At 40.8% G+C, this 19,617-nt stretch overlaps 1 protein-coding gene across 5 annotated transcripts in view; it reads right to left on the minus strand.

Moving 5' to 3' along the window:
* Nucleotides 1-19,617, minus strand: part of AKT3 (AKT serine/threonine kinase 3) — a 308,783-nt gene that overhangs the window by 278,055 nt on the left and 11,111 nt on the right. For all 5 annotated transcript variants that reach the window (XR_007909725.3, XM_070055614.2, XM_051820800.3 and 2 more), the window contains exon 2: nt 16,851-17,008. Coding sequence is in view for 4 of the 5 variants with exons in the window: in XM_070055614.2 (XP_069911715.1) it covers nt 16,851-16,896 (46 nt within the window). In the remaining variant the exon portion in view is untranslated. The remainder of the gene's footprint in view (nt 1-16,850; nt 17,009-19,617) is intronic.

Consider the following 19,617-nt stretch of genomic DNA (forward strand, 5'->3'; position numbering starts at 1 on the left):
GGCCATCTTCCACTGCTTTCCCAGGCACATTAGCAGGGAGGTGAATCAGAAGTGGAGCAAAGCAGCCAGGACTTGAACCAGTGCCCATGTGGGATGCCAGTGTCACAGGCAGTGGCCTTACCCACTGTACCACAGCACCGGCCTCAGTTTATCCATTTTTAAGTATGCCATTCAATGGTATTATCACTCTGTTGTGCTACCATTTATCACCATCCATTTCCACAACTTTTTTTCATCTTGCAGAAGATGCCGGCTTCACAGGTGGCAGCTTTACCTGCTACACCACAGCACAGGACCCAAAAAGATCCTTACAGGCTTGCAAAGTTAAGCTTCACTAACTCAAAAGTACTTTATAGTTCTAACAGTAAAACAAAAATTACCCTTAAAATGGGCATAAATCTTCCAGAACAGGAACACTACCATATTCTCACAGTAACCTAAGTGTGCATTACCTTATATACTAGCCCACTCTGAGACCAACAGCATATTGCCCACTCACCTTTGCCGAGAATACTGAGTCAGATACACCAGTTCCCTACCCTCTTAGTTCTATTTGTTACATACAAAAGCTTGACAGATGTGCAATATAGTTACAGAATCCCAGATTTGCCCTCACCAAAATCTTATCATGGACACGGACTGCTTTCCTAACTGCGATTTATTTTGTGTTTGCTGCCTTGCCTATTCCAATTATAGTTCCTTGCCCTAAAATCTGTGACATACTGCTACCTGAACTTCTACAACTACTATTTTCTTCCTATTCATAAATGAAATGCTGATTAAAAGTACTATATTAAAAGTACTGGTGGATGCTATATGAAAAACAAAAAGTTACATTACATACACAGTTCCGGCTCTCAGAGAGCTTATAATGGATAAAGAAAGTTTTTATGTAATGACTAATCAGTAGAAAGCTTTAAGGATGATAAAAAAAAATGCTGCAATATATACAGACCAGAGGAATCATTCTAACTTTGTAAGTCTGAGATCTGGGAAAACATCGGTGTGATATTATAATTTGGCCTTGAAGCACACAGGAGATTTCTTCTGACAAAGACAGAGGGGGTGGGGGATATGCCAAGCAGAAAAACAGCATTACCTAAAACATAGAAGAAAACACAGTAGTAGGTACAGTGTTATCACATCAGAAGATAATGATTACAGATATGCCAACAGGTAATTAAAGAAAGTTTCCCTATATCAAAGGATGTAGAAACCACAGAGATAGTTGTTTAGAGAGAGACAACTCAAGTTCAAGAGGTACAGCTTCTCAGCATTCCCCACTGGTTCACAGAGCAGTGAGTGATGTCACTCAAATAGCATGAGGATTTAGCCAAATGGAAGCCACTCCCCATTTTCCACTCAGAGGGTTTTAAGTCTTCCTGCCTAACAGTTCCAAGCTTGAAATTCTACAAATGTGCTTGGGAAAAAGATTCAGCTATGTTTCCAGCTAAGTGATTGGAACTCAGTTGGTTTAAACTGTTAGTTTCCTACTCCTCATACAATTCGCATAAACTGTACAGCCACTCTTCATAAAATTCTACCCCTCATCACTTATTTTAGGCATCAGATTGGATAACAAGCAACAATACTGTGCATTATAAAGCAGAACCAAATTTTTGTACCTGAACATTAAAACATATACATTGGGGCTGGCACTATGGCATAGCAGGTAAAGCTGCCACCTGCAGTGCTGGCATCCCATATGGGTGCTGGTTCCAGTCTTGGCTGCTCCACTTGTGATCTAGCTCTCTGCTGAGGCCTGGAAAAGCGGTAGAAGATGGCCCAAGTCCTTGGGCCCCTGCACCCACGTGGGAGACTTGGAGGAAGCTCCTGGCTCCTGGCTTTGGATCAGTGCAGCTCCCACTGTTGCAGCCACTGGGGAGTGAAGCAGCAGATGGAAGACCTCTCTCTCTCTCTCTCTTTCTCTCTCTGCCTCTGCTTCTCTGTCTCTTGCCTTTCAAATAAATAAATCTTTAAAAAAGGAAAAAAACATATACACAGCAGATTCCCACTTCCACTGGTAGAATAACTTGTATTAGATTAACACACCTATATATAGAAGTTCAAAACAAACAAAAACCAGTATTTGAAGGCAGCAGAAAACACCAAAAGCAGGGAGGAAGGGAATTAGAATCCTGAAAGAAGAAAGCTGCACTTTGTGAGATTTGCATGAATAAGGCTTTTTGCTTGAGGAGCCCTCCCGGTACTTGGGATTAGGGTGGAATGAGTGGAACTCCGTGAGGAAGTCACAGTTGTATTAGCTGGAACAGTCAGATGCTGGATTTCAGAGGTGCTAAAATGGCTGGAAAGTGGAGGGTTATCAGAGGGATATGGAGAGTATATAAGCTCTGCCCAAATGGACTAACCTCTGAATTGTGCATGCATAGGAAAAATTCCTAGGAGCATGCAATAAAAAGTAAAATGTGGTAAAAAGGCAGAGTTCAACTGCTCTCTCCAACAAGGGAAATAAAATACAGAGTTTGAAAAGAATCAAAGTACCAGCTAGAATACAAACTAAGTCTTCTGAAAACAGCAGCTTCAGAATCTTTATAACACATCATCATATGAACTGTATACACTGAAAATGATCAGACATGGACCAAAACAGGAAAGTATAATCTCAGGCAAAGAAAAACAGCAGTTAACAGAAGCCAACTCCTGGAAAAGCCTAATGTTTGGATTAGCAGATCAGGACTGTAAACCTGCTATTATAAAAAAAAAATATTCACAGACTCAGAAAAAAAAGTTAAAAGAACCACCTAGAAAACATTAATTGTGGTTTAGCAGTCTAGAAATGGCAGACGAGCCAGTGAATTTAACAGATTACCAGGAATGATCCAGTCTGAAGAACTGAGAGAAAAAAGATGGAAAGAAATGAACAGAGCCTTACTTAACTGCGGAACACTATCACCTGTTCTGCACAGATGTTAACAGGAGTTTCCCCAAGCAGAGAAGATGACACAGCAAAAAATGTTCTGAAGAAATAATGGCCAATAATTTCTCAAGTTTGGTGAAAAACATGAATTTATTGATCAAAAAAGCTCAGTAAATCCCAAACAGGATAAATACAAAGAAAATAACATCTCAGCACATTACAGTCAAATGGCTGAAAACTGAAGACAGGAAAGTCTTCAAAGTATCCAGAAAAAAATGACATACTATGTATAAACAGTAACACAAAGTTAACAACTTAAAATAGTGGCCTGAAGGAACATGAAAGGACATCCGTAAACAGATGAAAGAGGGGACGGTGCTCAGCGGGTAAAGCTGCTACCCTTAGTGCCAACATCCCATATGGGCACCAGTTCAAGACCCAGATGCGGCCGGCACTGCGGCTCAGTAGGCTAATCCTCCACCTTGTGGCGCCGGCACAGCGGGTTCTAGTCCCAGTTGGGGCGCCGGATTCTGTCCCGGTTGCCCCTCTTCCAGGCCAGCTCTCTGCTGTGGCCTGGGAGTGCAGTGGAGGATGGCCCAAGTCCTTGGGCCCTGCACCCCATGGGAGACCAGGAGAAGCACCTGGCTCCTGCCATCAGATCAGCGCGGTGCGCCGGCCGCAGTGCGCCGGCCATTGGAGGGTGAACCAACGGCAAAAGGAAGACCTTTCCCCCTGTCTCTCTCTCTCACTGTCCACTCTGTCAAAAAAAAAAAAAAAAAAAAAAAAAAAAAAAAAAACCAGCTGCTCCACTTCCCATCCAGCTCTCTGCTATGGCCTTGGCCCCTGTACCCCCATGGGAGGACAGGAAGAAGCTCCTGGCTCCTGGCTTTGGATCGGCCCAGCTATGGCCATTGAGGCCAATTGGGGAATGAACCAGTGGATGGAAGACATCCCCCACCTCTTTCTGCTTCTCCTTCTCTCTCTGTGTAACTCAGTGCACAGGACTTTATTTCAAATAAATAAGTCTCTTTAAAAAAAAAGAGAGATGAAAGAAACAAATCAAATCAGGACTCCGTATACAATGAAAAATCCTTCAAAAACGAAGATAAAATGAAGACATTTTAGATTAAAAAAACAAGTTATTAGTAACCAAAAGATATGCTCTAAAAGAAGCGCTGAGGAAACTTCTTCAAGCATAAAGAAAATATCAAGACAGAAACTGAAACCTATAGGAAGAAATTTTTTTTTTGACAGGCAGAGTTAGACAGTAAGAGAGAGAGAGACATAGAGAGAGTTATAGACAGTGAGAGAGTGACAGAGAGAAAGGTCTTCCTTTTACCGTTGGTTCACTCCCCTAATAGCCGCTATGGCTGGTGCTGCACCGATCTGAAGCCAGGAGCAGGGTGCTTCCTCCCGGTCTCCCATGCAGATGCAGGGACCCAAGCACTTGGGCCATCCTCCACTGCCCTCCCGGGCCTCAGCAGAGAGCTGGATTGGAAGAGGAACAACTGGGACAGAATCCGGCACCCCAACCGGGTCTAGAACCTGGGGTGTCAGTGCCGCAGGCGGAGGATTAGCCAAGTGAGCCACGGTGCCAGCCAGGAAGAAATTTTAAAACTGCAAATCAGCTTATATAAATATGAAATATTAGAATGCTCATTGAACTCTATATATTTTGCTACAATATTTGAAATATTTTAAATAGAGACCAAAAAAATATTTTTCCCTGCTCTTTTCTAAGACATATAACTAAAATAAAAATCATGACACACTCATATTGTGGGACACCTAACATCAGTACATATGCAAACAACATTTGGGATAGAAGTCAATATAACTCTAACACTACAAAGATCTTGTATTTTATCTGCAGTAAATATTAATGCTATTATCCACTATGATCAATTAAGAATGTATATTATAATCCCCAGAGCAGTTTCTAAACCTCAGCACTACAAATATTAGAAACTGGAAATGTTTTTGTTATATGGGACCTGTGCACTGACAGTGTATTTAGCACTATTCCTGGCCTCCGTGCTCTAGATGCCAGTAACAATCCTAACCCACCACAAGGCGTCCGTCAAAACACCTCCAGGGACAGCAGTTTGATGTAGCAGTTAACACACCCAGGTCCCATGGCCAGGTCTGAGTCCAGCTCCAGATTCCTGCTTCCTGCCTAATATGGACCCAGGAAAGTAGCAGGTGTTTGCTGAAGAAATTGTAACCCTGCCAGCCACCTGGTAGACCCAGACTGAGTTCCTGGCTCCTGGCTAGGGCCCAGCCTAGACCTAGCCACTGTAGGCATTCAGGGAGTAAACCAGTAGATAGGATCTCTGTTTCTCCTCGCCCCACTTTCTCTCTCTTCCTCTCTCTCTATTTCACACATACAATATCTCTCCCTCTCAAAAAAAAAAAAAAAAAAGACTCCAGGGGCCAGTGTAGTGGGTTAGGCCACCTGCCTGCGATGCCAGCATCCCATATAGGCACAGGTTCCAGTCTTTGCTGCTCCACTTCTGATCCAGCTCCCTACTAAAGCACCAGGGAAAGTAGTGGAAGATGGCCAAAGTGCTTTAGATCCTGCCACCCATTTGGGAGACTCAGATGGAATTTCTGGCTCCTGGCTTCAGCCTGACCCAGTCCCAACTGTTGTGGCCACCTGAGGAGAGAACCAGTGGATGGAAGAGCTCTCTTGCTCTGTCTCTACCTCTGTGTAACTCTGCCTTTAAAATAAATGAGTAAATCTCAAGTCCTGCCTGCAGTTGCCTTGACAGGGCCAGACCAAACGACTTCACAGCCTTACACAGCCCGCGGCCACCCTGCAACCACTACAGAAGTAAGACAAGCTGAACTGACAACAGAGCCGTGTTCCTCAAAGTATTTCCCTTGGCCTGCTTAAGGATGCTCTTCAAACTCTTTCCCCCATTCATTCTATTCCCTGCACATAAAATTTTAATACACTAAGACATACTTTTATCTATTTATATAAAGCGGCCCATTAGAGACCCACAAATTACTGAAATTTCTAAGCTTTTTCACACTCTTCTCTAAGAACAATTGTCCTCTGGGGTAAACCCAGCACAATTGTGAGAATACATAATACAGTGACAGAGGAATGTAAGTAGAATATTAACCCCCCAAAAAAATCACTTAACCCAAAAGAAGGCCAGAAAGTACGAAAAGGATTCTTTTAAGAACAGAATTAATAGGGGCCGGTGCTGTGGTATAGCAGGAAAAGCCACTGCCTGCAGTGCCAGCATCCCATATTGATGCTGGTTCGAGTCTAGGCTGCCCCACTTCCAACCCAGCTCTCTGCTATGGCCTGGGTGTTAGGAAGTGTTGCAGATTGGTGCCTCTCTACAGGGGCACCATAAATGCTAGGAAAAGAGGTGCAGAATAGACAGGAGGCAGTGTACAAATTTACCACCAGACCAAATTTATCCAGAGAAAATAAATTTGCAGAGATGGGTGACCAACTGCTGGCGTGGACATGATGGAACATGTGGCAGAAGGCCCTGACCCCCAAAGGGCCAGGCCTTTTTATATTTTAGGAGGGCTAGGGAAGGGGGTGGGGGTAGGGAAAAGCAAGTGGAAGTGAATTCCTGGAAATGGTCTTTCAGGTGACCATAGAAGGGTGGAGTATGAAGGCAATACGGTATGAGACCCAATTGAGATTCACAGGCAAGGAATAAATTCCAATGTTTATCTATCTTTTGGGCAATGAGGAAGAATGACTGAGGCTTATGTCTTTGTTGCATCACTGAGAAAGCAGTGGAAGATGGCCCAAGTCTTTGGGCTCATGCTCCTACGCAGGAGATCCGGAAGAAGCTCCTGGCTCCTGGCATCAGATCAGCTCAGCTCCAGTCATCATGGCCATTTGGAGAGTGAACCAGCAGATCGAAGACTGCTGGCTCGCTCACTCACTCGCTCTCTCTCTGCCTCTGCCTTTCTGTAACTCTTTCAAATAAAATTTTTTGAAAAAGAAATTTTAAAAAACAGAAGAGAAAACAAGTAACAAATCAATCATATCAACAATAATATTAAAAATAAATTCTTAAAAATTTTTAAAGTATATTACCAACAAGGAAGGCAAAAGTAGATATAAAATATGGGCCAGCATTGTGGCATAGCGGGTAAAGCTCATGTCTGCAATGCTGGCATCCCACATGAGGTTCAACTCCTGGTTGCTCCAAAGCTAATCCAGCTCCTTTCTCATGGCCTGGGAAAAGCAAAGAAGATGGCCCAGGTGTTTGAGCCCCTGCTACCCATGTGGGAGACAAGGATGAAGCCTCTGGCTCTTGGCTTCAGCCTGGTTCAGCCCTAACCATTGTGTCCATCTAGGGAAAGAACCAGCAGATGGAAGATCTCCCTCTGTCTGTAACTCATTCAAATAAATAAATAAATCTTAAAAAAAAAAAGGCAGACATAAAATAGATTTAAAAGATAGTATATTTTTCAAGTCACAAGAAAATAGGAAAAAAGGATATATGGCACAGATAAATTCAATCTTACCATGGATGTCACTCCCTCCCCTGCCCCATTAAAAGGTAAAGATCACCAGCCAGCACCGCGGCTCACTAGGCTAATCCTCCGCCTTGCGGCGTCAGCACACCGGGTTCTAGTCCCGGTCAGGGCACCGGATTCTGTCCCGGTTGCCCCTCTTCCAGGCCAGCTCTCTGCTGTGGCCAGGGAGTGCAGTGGAGGATGGCCCAAGTCCTTGGGCCCTGCACCCCATGGGAGACCAGGATAAGTACCTGGCTCCTGCCATCAGATCAGTGCGGTGCGCTGGCCGCAGCGCGCCGGCAGTGGCGGCCATTGGAGGGTGAACCAATGGCAAAAGGAAGACCTTTCTCTCTGTCTCTCTCTCTTTCTCTCTCTACTGTCCACTCTGCCTGTCAAAAAATAAAAATTAAAAAAAAAAAGGTAAAGATCACCAAAAAGTTGGGGGTAGAGGAGCAAGACCTAAACATATGCTGCGTCTACAAGAGAGGCAGCTTAAATATAACACATAGATAGGTTAAATGAAAAATTACTTTTGAAAAACATAAGATGCCAATGTGGTTGGTAGGCATTTGCCACAGAGGTTAAGATGCACTCGGGATGCTCACATCCCATACTGGAATGCCTGAGTTCAAGTCCCAGCTTGACTCCCAATTCCAGCTGCCAATGAATGTGCACCTTGGGAGGCAGCAGGTAATAACAGCTCAAATACCTGGATACCTGTTCCCCACGTGGGAGACCTGGACTGAGTTCCTAGCTCCTGGCTCTAGACTGACCCAGCCCCAGCTGTTGTGGACACCTGGGTAGTGAATAAGCAGATGGGCAATCTCCCTCTCTCTCTGCCTTTCAAATAAACAAATGAAGACACTAGTACCAAATTCTATTTTTAAAAAATGCAAGCATAAATCATCTGAAAAGCTTATATTACTATCAGACACAGTTATTTCAAGACAAACATTATTACCAGAGATGATGGACATACATCAAGAAGATATAGCAATCATAAATGTGAATGCATCCAGTAACAAGGATTCAAAATATGAAGGAAAAAAAGAACCAAAAAGAGAAACAAATTCACAATCATACACTGAGATTTTGACATCCACTCAGTAAGTGACAAAAATAGAAAATAAGTTAATAAGGATACAGAAGATAAACCAGCATTAACCGTCTTAACCAGCAATTCCAGTTATTTATATATATATTTATACATATTCCAATTATTATATATATCCACAACAGCAGAAAATTAAGATATGTCACACAGTGGGCCATACAAAATAAATCATAAAAAACCTCACATAACTTAAATCTCAAGAGTATCTTCTACAATAACCACCAAATTGGGGTCAGCATTGTGGTGTAGCAGGTTAAGCCTCTACCTGTGATACCAGCATCCCATATGGGTGCTGATTAGAGACCCAGCTGCTCCACTCCCAATCCAATTCCCTGCTAATGAGCCTGGAAAAGCAGCAGAGGATGACCCAAGTCCTTGAGTTCCTGTACCCATATGGGAGACCCAGGAGAAACTCTGGGCTCCTGGTTTCGGACCAGCCCAGCCCCAACCATTGTGGCCATTTAGGGTGTGAAGCAGCAGATAGATTTCTCTCTCTATGTCACTCTTCCTCTCCCTGTAACTCTGCCTTTAAAATAAATTTAAAAAGTTCTTAAAAAGAAACCACCAAACAGAAACCAGAAATTAATGATTCAAAGATATTTGGAAGCCCATATAGTTGAAATTAAACAACACTCTTCTAAATACTCAGGATTCAAAGGGGAAAAAAAAAGAAATTTAGAAAACATTTTGCATTAAATGCTAATGAAAATATAACATATCAAAACTTGTAGGGGCAGGCGCTGTTACGTAGTGAGTAAAGCTGCCACCTTCAGTGCCAGCATCCTATATGGGTGCCGGTTTGAGTCCCGGCTGCTCCACTTCCGAACCAGCTCTCTGATGTGGCTTGGGAAGGCAGTAGAAGATGGCCCAAGTCCTTGGGTCCCTGCAACTGTGTGAGAGACCCAGAAGAAGCTTCTGGCTCCTGGCTTCAGATTGGCCCAGCTCCAGCCATTGCAGCCATTTGGGAAGTGAACCAGTGGATGGAAGACCTCTTTCTCTCTCTCTGCCTCTGCCTCTCTGTTAATTCTACCTTTCAAATAATAAAATAAATATATCTTTAAAAAAATACTTGTAGGATACAGTTAAAACAGTGAAGTAAGATAAATCCACATCCCTCATGGGTGCCAGTCCATGTCCTGGTTGTTCCAATTCAGCTCCCTGCTAATGGCCTGGGAAGAGCAACAAAAGATGGGTCAAGTGTTTAGGCCCCATACGGGAGACCTGGAGGAAGCTCTGGGCTCCTGGCTTCAGCCTAGCACATCCCTTACTGTTGTGGTCACCTGGGGAGTGAACCAGTAGAATGAAGATCTCTCCCTGTCTTTCCCTCTCTGTTTGTAACTCTTTCAAATAAATAGTTTTAAAAAAAAAGTCTAAGGAGATATTACCAATAACTTTATGCCCAAAAACTTAAACAACTTGGGCGAAATGGACAATCTTTAAAAGCCGGCGCCGCGGCTCACTAGGCTAATCCTCCACCTTGCGGCGCCTGCACACCAGGTTCTAGTCCTGGTCCGGGCGCCGGATTCTGTCCCGGTTGCCCCTCTTCCAGGCCAGCTCTCTGCTGTGGCCCGGGAGTGCAGTGGAGGATGGCCCAAGTGCTTGGGCCCTGCACCCCATGGGAGACCAGGAGAAGCACCTGGCTCCTGCCATCAGATCAGCGCGGTGCACAGGCCGCAGTGCGACGGCCGCGGCAGCCATTGGAGGGTGAACCAACGGCAAAGGAAGACCTTTCTCTCTGTCTCTCTCACTGTCCACTCTGTTGTCAAAAAAAAAAAAAAAAAAAAAATACTATTTACCAAAACTAAAAGAAGATGAAATAGAAAATATGCAGAGACTCACATCTATTAAAGAAACCTTACATATTATCAATAATCTTCCCACAAAGAAAATTCAAACCCAGATGAGTTCACTGGTACATTTCACCAAATATTTAACTAAAAAAACAGAACCCATCTTAGCAAATTCTTTCAAACATGGAGGAGGAATGAAACTTCCCAACCTGTTTATGAAAATATAAATCAATGTTTTGTGAATGCAAAAAAATCAGTTGTAAAATAATAGTAAATTAAAACTTGTAATATAATAAAAAATAGTAACAACACAACCAAATAGGAATTCATTTCAGCAATGAAAGTAAATCACCATATTAACAGAATATAAGCAAATATCATGTGGTCATTTCAACAGATGAGTAAAATCTTTTGAGAAGACAATTAGTGGGGCTGGCACTGTAGCATAGCGGGTAAAGCCGCTGCCTGCAGTCCTGGCATCCCATATAGGCCCCGATTTGAGTCCCAGATGTTCTGCTTCTGATCCAGCTCCCTGCTAATGTGCCTAGGAAAGCAGTAGAAGATGGCTCAAGTGCTTGGGCCCCTGCACCCACATGGGAGACCAGGAAGAGGCACCTGGCTCCTGGCTTAGATAGGCATAGCTCCAGCCGTTGCGGCCATTTGGGGGGAGAACCATCGGATAGAAGACCTTTCTCTCTGTCTCTCTCACTGTCTGTAACTCTGTCAAATAAATAAATAAAAAATCTTTAAAAAAAAATGCTGATTGGGAAGAAGTGTCCACATAGTAACAACTTACAGTTCAGTAAGTAACTCTACAATGTACATAAATGCTTATCACCTGAGGGCTCTCTTGGTTAAGACTTTCAAAGCTAATATATTGAAACTATAATATGGAAAACAAATTCCACATTTTTGTAAATCTCACAGTTTCAATACCATCAGAAAATAAATTTAATTTTCCCATGTTTATTCTCCATTTACAACTTCAACAGTCAAAGTGAGCTTCTCTAATCTAGCATGTGGTTTACACAGCCACTACCACAGCTCTTTACTCTTTATGGAAAAAGCATGCTGCTGGGTAGTAAACAGGAAATCATACGGTCATCTTCTTTCTCCTTAATTGCTTTATAAGTTATTTCTATAGTCATTTTGTGAATAAAACATGAACAAAAAGAACACAAGTATACACAAAGTAAATGAGAAGGGAAAAGTCTTTGCACTTAGATTAGCAGCCAAAAACAATTTTGTTTTCTATAACTTGTTCAGTTTCACTAGATCACAACAATCACACATTACAACATAATCTGGTTCACAATGTTTATGTTGCTAAAATATATTTTGATTGCTAAAATATATTTTGATTGGAGGAATAACTATCTTGTGAAACAACACACAGATAAAATTTTTCATGTGGAATTACTAGATTCCTAAACACTCTAGTTAATTTAAGTTAGTCATTTTGTACAATACAAACAGCATTTAAAGGACAAAGTCTGTGGATATCCCCAAATTGGAAATTTTAAATACAAGACAAACTAAGAGAAAAAGTTATCGAAAAGCACAAACTGGTTATACAAACAGAACACAACAGAAACTTCAATTTATCAGATATTAAAACAACAAAAAGTGCACAAAATTAACACATATGCCATATTTTCATCAATCAAATGCTTTTCATGATAAAATCAACTTAGATATGCATCAATTTCAAAATAGTAGCATTACAAATTGACTAATGATACTTTAAATTTTCACTTTATATCCACACTTACTACTATTTAGATTTCTATGAAACAGCATTACCGGGGGTAGATTTGAGGCATAGCAAGTTGAGCTATTATCTGGAACCCTCAACACCATCCCATATATACACTGGTTCGAGTCCAAGTTACCCCACTTCCATTTCAGCTCCCTGGGAATGGCCTGGAAAAGCAGGTAAGATGGCCCAAGTCCTTGGTTACCTGCACCCACATGGATGACACAGAGGAGTTCCAGGCTCCTGGCTTCAACATGGCCTAGCCTCACCCATTGAGGCCATTTGAGGAGTGAACCTACAGATGGAAGTTCTGTCTTTCTCTGTAACTCTGACTTTCAAATAAATAAATACATCTTTTAAAAAAGTTACTAAGAAAATGAATTTTATAAATAACAATAAGTCTGGTTAATATTATTTCAATTCATCTAACTCTGTAATTTATCTTTTAATAACCAAATAAAAAAGTATCATTCAAATAATATTGAAAATCTGTAAGGGAACAAATTAAGAAACATAGAGGGGAAAAATCCAAAATTTGATTTCGCTAGCATCTCAACTACGCTTTCAAGAGAACAGTTAAATATATTACCAGCATAAATCCTTATTCAGTGAATCTATCTTATCAGAAACTTGAGAAAAAATTGTAAAAAATAAGTGCAGATATTACCAGTAAACCTAATCCTTTAATAATTACATGGGGAAACTTGGATCACAAAACACTTGAAGAAAACTACCAGCAACAAAAAAGAACCCTCATAAATAGCTTTTTTCAAAGAGAAGAAAACAACTTAAACACTTAGGGCCTAAAGATTATGGGGCCAACGATGTGGCCTAGCAGGTAAAGCAGCCACCTACAGTGCTGACATCCCATATGGGCACCAGTTCTATCCCCAGCTGCTCCACTTCCAATCCAGCTCTCTGCTATGGCCTGGGAAGGCAGTGGAAGATGGCCCAATTCCTTGGGCCCCTGCACCTGCATGGGAGACCCAGAAGTAGCTCCTGGCTCCTGGCTTCGGATTAGCACAGCTCCGGCCATTGCAGCCAGTTGGGGAGTGAACCAGCAGATGGAGGACCTCTCTCTCTCTCTCTCTCTCTCTCTCCCTCCCTCCCTCCCTCTGCCTCTCCTTCTCTCTCTGTGTAACTCATATAAATAAATAAATCTTTAAAAAATTATATTATACCTACATGAGCAGATGACTATGAACTAGAAAAAGTACCCAAACATAAATAACTGAAGTAAATAATAAAGGGCTAATAGAAAAAATTAAATACATTTCCAGAAAAAGAAAAAAAGACATGGAAAATGAAAAAAAAAAAAAAAAACTTTGATACAGAAGCTCTAAATAAATAATTATAAGGATAAAAAGGAGTCAACACAAAAAGAAAGCAAACACAGGTTACCTACAAAAAAATGAACACCAAGCCTCTCAGCAATAAAACTGGTTACTAAACAGTAATGTAACACAACCCTGGAAATTTTGAAGGAAAATTATTTTAAACTTTGAATTCTATACCCCACCGAGGTCTGCTTTTATGCATCTGGTGCAAAACATTATGCTGACAAGCACCCACACACGTTACTCCTGGGAAGAAAAAGCGATTCAGGAGGTACTCTAGAAACTGTAAAGCGGTCGGCGTGGTGGCATAGCAGGTTAAGCTGCCACCTGCAATGCCAGCATCCCATATGGGCACCAGTTCCAATCCAGGCTGTTCCACTTCCAATCCAGCTCTCTGCTATGGCCTGGGAAAGAAGAAGATGGCCCAAGTCCTTGGGCTCCTGCACCTGAGCGGGAGATCCGGAAGAAGCTCCTGGTTCCTGGCTTCAGAACCGTACAGCCCTGGCTGTTGCGACCAATTGTGAATCAACGGATGGAAGATTCTCATTCATTCTCTCTCTCTCTCTCTCTCTCTCTCCCCCTCCCCTCCCCTCCCCTCCCCTCCCCTCCCCTCCCCCCTTCTCTCCTTCTCTCTTTCAAATAAATAAATCATTAAAAAAAGAATTATAAAGTAAATCCAAAACAAAAGGAGGAAAGACACAGATCTAAGAAAGCACAGAAGTTGTCCAAGAATGAACTAACATTATATTAGCTAAGCATCAGATCCAGCAATTCAGTTCATATTAAAACTGCAAAAAATGGTACGATTAAAAAGCTGAATAGTCAAGTAATATAATAAAGTGAGGCACTCTCCTTCCAACACAGGAAAAATATGGCACGTAGAAGTCAAACTAAAATATGGCACGATCTTAAGTTCCAGTGGAATACAAGAGAACCATCTGTCCTCTACTTTGCTTAGGCAAAATTACTTATATTTATATTGACCATTTTCAGATCAACAATAACTATTACAAACCTTGATAATATAAATGTTACAGTTGACATAAATTGGGAAGAGAACTGCAGGGAGTTCAAGGGAAAGAAAGTGAGGGGTACTAATTATTCACAACTTACAAAGCTGCTTGTTTAGAGACAATGTCTAAATATTTTTTAATGTTAATGTTCCAACAGCCTGAAGTTTAACTATAAAGGCAGGGGGTTTAGGGGTGAGGGAGGCAGAAGAGGTATTAAAATTTAAATTCTTCATTTTTCATAGTGGGAAAGCATTAGATTACTTAGGATAGTTAATCACAAATAAACTTCAGGATATCATGTATTGAGATAATGAACAGCAGAATAATAGAAAAGGTCTAAAAGTATTACCTTTGAGGAAAAAAAAAAGTAGGGGATAAATATTTTTACTTTTCATTTTGTAATTTGCTTCACCAAGTACTATTCACACTCATATTTACATGACTATTACTTTCAAAATAAGCACACACAAACTCATTAAAATCCACAGTCCCTTACTAGTTTAAGAAAAACACTTCAGAAATTTTTATCCAATTTTTTCTTGTCTATATTGCATGTACTGAAGACTAACCTTCTATTACAGAATTTCAGACAAGATACAATTAATTAAACAGACTAAGGACCCACCCCAAATCCTTCTTAAACATGTAAAGATAGCAATATGCTGTATTTGTGTCACAACTGTCAAAATAGAACCACATCCATTATCTCATTTAATCTGCTGGAATAAACTTGTGAGAGCAGACTTCCGCAGTTAGTAAAATAAAACTCCAGAAAGCTTATTTAAAAGGCTTGTCATGCCCCAAAAGACACAGTAGGAAAAATTACATATAAGTAAGTTTAAAAAGATAATAACAATAAAAAGAACCACTTTCACAAGCACTGAAATCTGAAAATGGTTTCCAAATTTATGAGAATATAAAAGAAATAAAACTTAATAGAAATGGTTCACCACTGTGGAAAAATTTTGGTGGTTTTTAAAGAGTTAAACACGTACTTCTTAAAATTTAAACATACACCCACTATACAACCCAACAATCTCAATCCTAGGTTATTTTACTCAAGACAAAAAAAATCATACAAAGTCATATACCAGTAGTCAAAAACGAGGGACAGCTGAAATATCCATCAGCTATTAGATAAATCATGATCTAGTCACACCATAAAATACTACTCAGCAATAAAAAGGAACTAATGGTACATACAACAACATGAGTGAGTCTTCAAACTATTACTCCATGTTAAAGAAACCAAATGAAAAAGACTACATGTTGCATGATACCACTGGTATAAAAATCTATCAAAGTAAAACAGAGAAACAGAAAGCAGAGCAGTGGTTGCCAGGGTTGAGGGATGAGGACTGGACTACAAAGGGGCATGAAGGAACTTCCTGGGGAGATGGAAATGTTCCCTATCATGATTAGAATTGTCTATTACACCACTATTCATGTTAGGAAAAATTCATCAAATTGTAACTTAAAATTGTCTAACATTATTGTATGTAAATTTCAATTCAAAATGGCTGATGTAAAACTCAATAAATGGATAATCACACTTAAAACTAACAGCTTTTCAGAATACATATTACCTACAGACCTTCAAAGAATGTTAAAATCAGTATTTAAGACAAAACGTTCACCCAGAAAACATACATACAGCAATAAAAAAGTCCTGAAAATGGAACAGTCCTCTTCCTACTCAACTTGTCCATGAGGGTAAATAGCGGTTGCCTAGCAACCAGTCTACACTCTAGCTTTCTAATAAACACACTGACCACACAAGCAGGTGATCTCACAAATGATAAGAAAAGCTTTACACTGAAGAGTTCTTCCTTTATTAACAACAAAGAAAGCATGTGCTAATCTAAAGTACAGTGAACAATACTAAAAGTAAATAATAAAAAATTAAAATATGAAAGTAAACAAACATACACAAAAATCCTTGTCTTAATTTGGCCTTTTACTTCAGAACTCTACTTACCTAATTTATGAGGCTGTTTAGACCATGGATTTGTATGGCAAACACCTCCCCCTTTACTACTTTAAACCCTTTTCCTGCCATGATCCAAATTAGCTTAATTGGATATGTTATCTATATATTTAAATTATCTTAAATGCACACAGAATAGAACTTTTCTAGATATTAGATTATTCTAAAGGTATGTCTCCAGACTGTAAAATCTGTGAATACCACAGAAAAATGTAACACTAACTTTCTATAACATGTATGCACACAACATATCACAAAGTCAAACCTAACTTTTTAACTCAAAATCAAGAATTACTAAGAAATTCTAAATAACGAGCAAATTCCTAAACATTAATTCAATATAACTTCTCACTTAGTAGACATAGCACATCATGGTTTACTTTCACAGCATCAGCAAAAAGATCAGCTAGCAAGAGACCACTCACTGTTCAGCAGGCTTACCAACCATATTATTTTTGGTTTGTTGAGCACTTACCCCTCTTCTGAACCCAACCTTCTTTCACAATGGTAACATCGCTCATGATGGCTCCCTCTGAGCCCCCACCTTGAAGAAATGGTACTCTGTGATAGCAGCTTCAGGGTCTGGAGTCTGCTGCTGCTGCTGCCCTTCCCACTCTCCAGTGATGACTCAGCCTGGAAGGAAGTATTGAAGAAAGAATTTCTTTTTTTCCATTCTTGCAACTCACATAGCAATAACAAACAACTAATTCTTTGTAAATGTCTTCAACCGGCCTGACCTCGCATAAAAGTCTAGCTCTTCAAACTGGGGAACTTATTTTGAATGCACTTCCTTGGTCTTGTGACAGATTTCAAATCACAGAACAAGTTTTAACCTAAGAGGTTGCAACAAAATATGTCTTAAGAAAACCACTGTCGCACCAACACAAGTAACACAGAAAAATCATTCCATAGTGTGTCTGTTTAAGGTGACGCGGGAAGAGAATGAAACTTAAGTGAACTAAATCCCTACAATTTCAAAAACTGTTATAGCAGAGCAATTCTAACTATTTGTAACTACTGTACTTACAAAACAGGTGCCAAGAAACCGACGTGTATTCTTACTCTGCGTGTTCCAAGAAATATTTTAGGTAGATCACAACAAGTATATAATATAAAATCAGCTATTTTCTTAAGTAGACAAAGAAAATGATACAAAGAGAATACGAAAGTGGAAAAATTGCTGAATATTCAAGATGTGCCAAGAACTGCTACAGGTCCTTACACTTACTTTCCTCAGGTAATCTTCACACCAATCCTATTAGGGTACTGTTAAATCCATTTCAAAAATGAGGAAACTGAGGGGGGTTCACAGAGATTAAGCAGTTTGTCCGACTGCAACACAGCTAATAAATGATGGAGCCAAGATCTGAACCCAGGCTGTCTGACTCCTGAGCGCACATTCTTAGTTCCAAAACTACACTGCCTTAAGATAAAAAAAAAAAAGCCGGAGCAAAAAGTCCCTCTATTTGTGAAAGATAAGCCACAAATCAGGCATGAAGTTTTCAGGAAGACAATCCAAATGAGGAAACACAATAGTTTTCCCTATTTACAGCATCCATAAATTTAAAAAAATGTTGGGCTCAGATGGACTGTAATACCTCCTGGGACAAAAATCAGAACTATACAGCCCATGAGTCTTCATAAAATACCTCATAGTGTAATCAGCAAAATCCTCAAAATAGGCCTCATATATAGCAGCTGGGCTTTACAAGGCTATTACTGTCCCTTTTTACCTAAAAAGGAAAATGCTAGTTAAATTGAGTAAAAGCATTTCCACAGAAAGGGACCAAAAATGTGGTCCAGGTATACCATGTTTCATGGTCCAGGAACACAGGCATAATTTTTGGAAAACCAGAAAAATGAACAGCTGAACTAAACAACCATACTACTTTTAAATTAGGCAGAGCAGTAAGTTCAAGGTTAAACTCCCTCTTTAGTACTAAACTAGATTATATGTCTTTCTCAAATGCAAATTAAGTGCAGGGAGGGCCTCATCATTCAGCAGTCAGGAATCAAGACTAAATATCCTGTAAGCTGTCTCTATAGCCTGACAAGGATGTGTGGCTGAACAGAAGACGACCCCCTTGAAGGGCCAAAGGCAGTACCTGCACAGTTAAGACCAAGACTACTCAAAGTCATCACTGAGGAGTCTGTGGCTACAGAGAATCAAAAAGGCATATTAGAATCTAGGATTACCCTCCCAAACTATGTTTATCTGAATACTCAATTAGAGACATTCTGGGAATAGAATAAGGAAAAGAAAAACAAGTCAAATAAAGCCTAGAAAGAGTCTACAAGCCATGTCCTCAGAAAACATCACTACTAACACATTAGTGGCTCTGAAAAACACAGGTAAAACTTGGTTTACCAGGGCCAGCACTGTGGCAGAGTAGGCTAAGCCTCCGCCTGCAGCACCAACTGGTTTGAGTCGCAGCTGCTCCACTTTCAATCCAGCTCTCTGCTATGGCCCAGGTGCCTAGGCCCTGCACCCATGAGGGAGACCCGCAAGAAGCTCCTGGCTTTGGATCGGCCCAGCTCCGGCCATTGTGGCCATTTGGGGAGTGAACCAGTGGATGGAAGACCTCTCTCTCTCCCTCTCTGTCTGTAGCTCTGCCTCTCAAATAAATAATCTTAAAAAAAAACAAAAAACAAAAAAAAACAAAAAAACTTAATTTACCCCAGCAAAGACTAAACTTATTACTACCATAGAAAATGGTTATGTAACACAAGACAAGATCCATTTCACTATTAAAAATGGGCAAAAGCTCTCCTCCCAGGCCAACTAGGTAATTAACGGAAGTCAACAGGGTGTTTCCCAAGGAGGTTCACACCTTCTTTATGATGTACCCCGTGTGAAGAGATAGGTAGGTCTAGGACTCATAACTGGAAAGGCCTTAAAGCCCACCTGATTGTCATCAGGCCTCTTCTGTCAGTTTCTATTTGCCTCTCAATTGGAAAACTTATTCATGTTTAGACAGCAGCTTTCTTAGGTCCTCTTTGTTCTAGATCCTGTCTAGCCCACTTGGGGCCTCATTCCTTTATAATCATAGCCTTGGGGCCAGCGCTGTGGCTCTCTTGGCTAACCCTCGGCCTGCGGCGCCAGCATCCCATATGGGTGCAGGTTCTAGTCCCGGTTGCTCCTCTTCCAGTCCAGCTCTCTGCTGTGGCCTGGGATAGCAGCAGAAGATGGCCCAAGTCCTTGGGCCCCAGCACCCACATGATAGACCGGGAAGAAGCACCTG

This window comes from Oryctolagus cuniculus, chromosome 13, assembly GCF_051225735.1.
Source record: "Oryctolagus cuniculus isolate XC-2025 breed Fujian yellow rabbit chromosome 13, ASM5122573v1, whole genome shotgun sequence".
NCBI lineage: Eukaryota > Metazoa > Chordata > Mammalia > Lagomorpha > Leporidae > Oryctolagus > Oryctolagus cuniculus.